The following is a 4,477-nucleotide window of genomic DNA, read 5'->3' on the forward strand; positions in this document are numbered from 1 at the left end:
TTCGATGTGGATCGCCTTGGTCGTTAATATTTTCAAGCCAACTTATCATTCCACCAGGCAAGTTACATGAATGGATAACAATTCCAACACTTGCATGAGGACCTGCTGTAAGGCAATTTTCAAATAAATCTCTCAGCTGCTGGTGTTAGTTTTGATTCAATAGAAAATTTCACTGAAACTGAATGAATGAATTTGAGCTAATAAAATGAACGGACGCTATCTTTGTTCAGCATTATCAGAACACAGGAAATCAAGACCCAAACACTTGAGAAAAGCTAGTTTAGCAAGCCTGAAATAATGACAAGGATGATGTAAACTAATCTCATTTGGTTCCATGATTGAACATCCCTCCATTTCTACACTCTCTTCTCCTCCTCCCCTTACTACCCTTCTACATGTTCCTCTGCCCATGCCTATCTCTCCCCTTATGCTCTGCTTTTCTACAACCTGAAAAAACACCCATTACCCACATTATTAAACACAATTTTCACTGTCTTCATTAAGCAATGCCCATCACCTGAAGCGAATATAATCGCATTATTTTCCCAAAATCCACCGTATACTATGCTATAACATAAATGGACAAGTACAAATGACGATACAAGCTCATAGGCATATAGTCTCTAACGATTCTTTCTTCTTGGCGAAGAAAATATTAACCCATTTGAATGACAAAATGACTAAAAAAGAAAGAAGTGGATACCTGGGAAGAAAGTGGTGCAGTTCGGTTGAAAACGGGTACTATGGACAACTGGGAATCGGAGGAAGAGGTTTCGGGGAGATCCAAAACCAGGAGATGAAGCCGTAAAGAAGAATCATGAGAAGTAGAAGGACGACTATTTGGATCCATATCGACCATGGAATTCTGTAGCTTTCAATCGTTACTTCATCCCCAAAATCAAACATTTTTCCCTCCCTTCCCTCTCTAATGCAAAATTTGCTGGCAAAATTGAAAACTTCTAGTGAAGAAAAGGAAGGGATGGTAAAAGGAGGCTTTCAAGGTTGAAGGAAGACGGCGCTGGGTTGAAAATTGTTATATACCTGAGAAACAACGGATATTTTTCTTAATAAGATTGTTAAAAAAAACTTAAAACTTTTATTTTCATTATTTTATTTATTTATTATTAATCTGAAATAAGTATAGAATAACATTTATTTTAAGATAATTTTTAATTATTTAATATTAAATATTCATTTTTTATATCTATGTTTTTTAATATAAAACATCAAAAAATTTTTTTTTATCTAGATCATTTTCATTCGTTGATTTATATTACTTTATTATGTGAGCCAAATCTTAGTAAAAAAGAAACGAATTTCTGACTTTACATGGATATTTGAAAAAATAAAAATAAATTATCTTCTGGTCTGGTAGCCAGAGAAAAAAAGGGGGAAAATATTTTTGATGCAAAGGACCGCGCGACGTGCTGATACAGGGATGCCAGACTCAACTGCGTGCCTGCCTCATATATTAATTTAATATTCTTTATTAATTGAGGTAAATATAATATAATATTTGTTTAAAAATAATTCTTAATCATTTAACATTAAACTTTACTTTATACTTATGATATTTCTAATGCTTGAATTTAAAAGATTAATAACAATTCTTTTACCATCAATGTCACATAATTTGTAAAATATATTATTTTGATATAAAGATGTATAAAGAGAACAAATAAAGCAATCTTTTAAAAAAATTAAATTATTATATATTTTAAATATTTGTTTATTTTTAATAAATATTTTTTATTTTCTAAATCTAATAAATTTATTTATATTAAAAATTTATCTTTAAAATAAAACCTTATATATGTCTCAGTTTTTTTAAATTTGTGGTTCGATTTCGGTTTGATTTAAAAAATAAATATGCAATTTGATTCGATTTTAATTTTTCATACAAAAACCTTTTTTTGAATTAATTACCGGTATCCGATCTATTGACCGACTAATTCAGATCGGATATTGCAGAGGCGATGGTGACCCTCCAAACCCAGTTTGTTCCATTCACAAACACCAGGATTCAAACCTCTGACCTTGCTTAAGAGACTTAGTTCCTCATCCCACTAGACCAACTAATTGTTGGTATACAGAAACATTTCTAACCGAATTAAAAAATGAAAAAAATAAATATCCAAAACAATTTATTTTAAATTTACTATATGAAAATTTTAAATAAATAAAAGCTTAGAACTATTAATATTTTTTTTATAAATTTACACTCTATTTAAGCTTTAAATTTTCTTTTTGCGGAGGTTGAGTTTGAAAAATAATAAACAGTCAAAAATCGTAAAATCAAACTGAACCATACCGAATCGAAAACCGTGATTTTTATCTCATTCAATTTCGGTTTCAATTTTTACAAATCCTCAAAATGCGATTTGGTTCATATTTTAGTGAAAAACCAAATTAAAATCGAACCGAATACACTCCTATATGTAGGGGTGTTCTTTAATTGGTCAGTTTCATTAATTGACCAAACCGAACTACCAAAAAACTATTAATTGATTTTTTCCCTTTAATTATTAATCAGATCAAATTTTTTAATTTTTTAACATATATAAGTAATAAATATTTCAGTTAATTTGATTTACTCGGTTAATTAATCAATTTTAAACGGAATTGACCAATAACTAAAATTAAAAAAAAAATCATATGCTAAACTTAAAATTAATCAATCAATTAATTAAAAAAATTAATTCAATCAATTAATTGAGTTAAAACCGAACTATTAACATTAACACTCTTATATATATACACAGATAAAAGAATATGAATAATAAGATTTCAGGAGACAGTGGTCACGTGGAGTGAAGCGTGTTGGGAAGACGATCCTTGGAGAAGCGTGGTGCCTACCTTGATGGTGTAATGTTGGATGTCAACCATGCACGGCACCGTCCTTGGAGAAGGCGACCGCCGAAGACAACCGTAAATAGAAAAAGACTAAATGCAACAGTAAAAGGCACAGAGCTTCTGTCCCACGCACCAACAACGTGAGAGCTGCGATGACGTGGGCAGCACAATGCGAATCATAACCACACATCAAAATGTCATCACTCGTTTGTTAATTCACGTGTAGGACTCGAAAACATTAATGGGAAATGGGTTCTTTGTCAATTAAACTCAAACTCAAAATATACATTTTTCGGCTGATCATATTTTCGTTTCAGCTATAGTTCAGATAGGTGATTGGGCTAATTCGATTTGGCCATCGATGTATCCAAATGTTCAAGATTTTGTTCGAATCCCCGTATCTTTTCTGACTGGTTGGAGCTGAAAGGGTTTAGATCTAACCGTATACTTCATTGTTGTTTGCTACTTAAGATTATGTCTGTTATTTCTTCTTTATTGCGGGTGGTCTAGCTTGAAGCTTCTCTTTCTTAGACTGGAATCTGTTTTCCAGTAGCTCTGGTGGTTGCCAATGCTTATCTTTTGGTGGATCTTCCATATTCCATTGGCTTAGTTTCAGCAAGTCAGTTTCTCCATGTCACAGTGTTTGTCATCGTTCATGTTCTGGTTGCTGTTGATGTTATATTAGATGTGTTGGTTCATTACATTGTGTATGCTGTATGTGATTGGTTCTAGATCCAAATTCATTTTATTGGTTCGTCTGTGTAGGCTTAATTATGTACTGGTTTGGGGATTATTGTAGGGCTGGGGTATGAATTGTATGTTGTAAGAGTTTGTGTATTAGAACCCTACCACCTCAAGGTGCTCTCTTTTTCCTCCATCTAGGATTAGGGAGGTTTTTTAATGAGATCCTTGAGGTGGTGTACTTTGTAATCCTTCTTAATACAAAGTACCCTCTTTCAAAAAAAAAAAAGTTGTAATATGGTCTCTTTACTTATCTATTCGCAACAAAGTAGTCAATCTATTAATTGATTTATATCAAAGAATTCATCTTGCTAACAACTGTGTAGGGGACATTGCTTTTTTTGGGTAAGTTTAAATGTTGGTAACTCAACTACGAATTGCTTGTACATTTTGATCACTTCATTTTTATTGTTGTAACTCAACTACGAATTGCTTGTACATGTTGGTAACTCAATCTATTAATTTTGATCATTAGGTTAGAGGAGTCACCCTATAATGGGTCTATGAAGTATTAAATCCAGATCAATTGAGAACCAATGACATATAGTAATGTCATAATTCAATCGGAAAATGTTATTATATTTTTCTTTGTAGATTCATGAAGTATATGTAGACACTAATTTTTATTTTACTTAAATTATTATTATTATTATTATAAATATTATTATTATTATTTATATTTATATATATATTATTATTATTTAATAAATATTACAAACCCAAAAATGAGGCCCGATTACAACCAGGCCAGATCAGAAATGGCCCAAAACAGATGACCCAAACCCTTTAGGGTTTGTAACATATCAGCTAGGGTTTTCTAACCCTAGCCCCAGCCGCCGCTGCTTCCAGAAGCTCCCAGCTGCCACGCGGCGCCGCCTCTACC

At 32.1% G+C, this 4,477-nt stretch overlaps 1 protein-coding gene across 1 annotated transcript; it reads right to left on the reverse strand.

Moving 5' to 3' along the window:
* Window positions 1-216: 216 nt before the first annotated feature.
* Window positions 217-976, reverse strand: LOC120216310. Its single transcript, XM_039213774.1, has 2 exons — window positions 704-976; window positions 217-447 (listed from the first exon to the last, which is right to left on the reverse strand). The coding sequence occupies exons 1-2, from the start codon at window positions 857-859 to the stop codon at window positions 217-219; spliced, it is 387 nt and encodes a 128-aa protein (XP_039069705.1). The 5' UTR covers window positions 860-976.
* Window positions 977-4,477: the final 3,501 nt, after the last annotated feature.

Source organism: Hibiscus syriacus, unplaced genomic scaffold (genome assembly GCF_006381635.1).
Source record: "Hibiscus syriacus cultivar Baekdansim isolate YM2019G1 unplaced genomic scaffold, ASM638163v2 tig00110160_pilon, whole genome shotgun sequence".
NCBI classification, from domain to species: Eukaryota; Viridiplantae; Streptophyta; class Magnoliopsida; order Malvales; family Malvaceae; genus Hibiscus; species Hibiscus syriacus.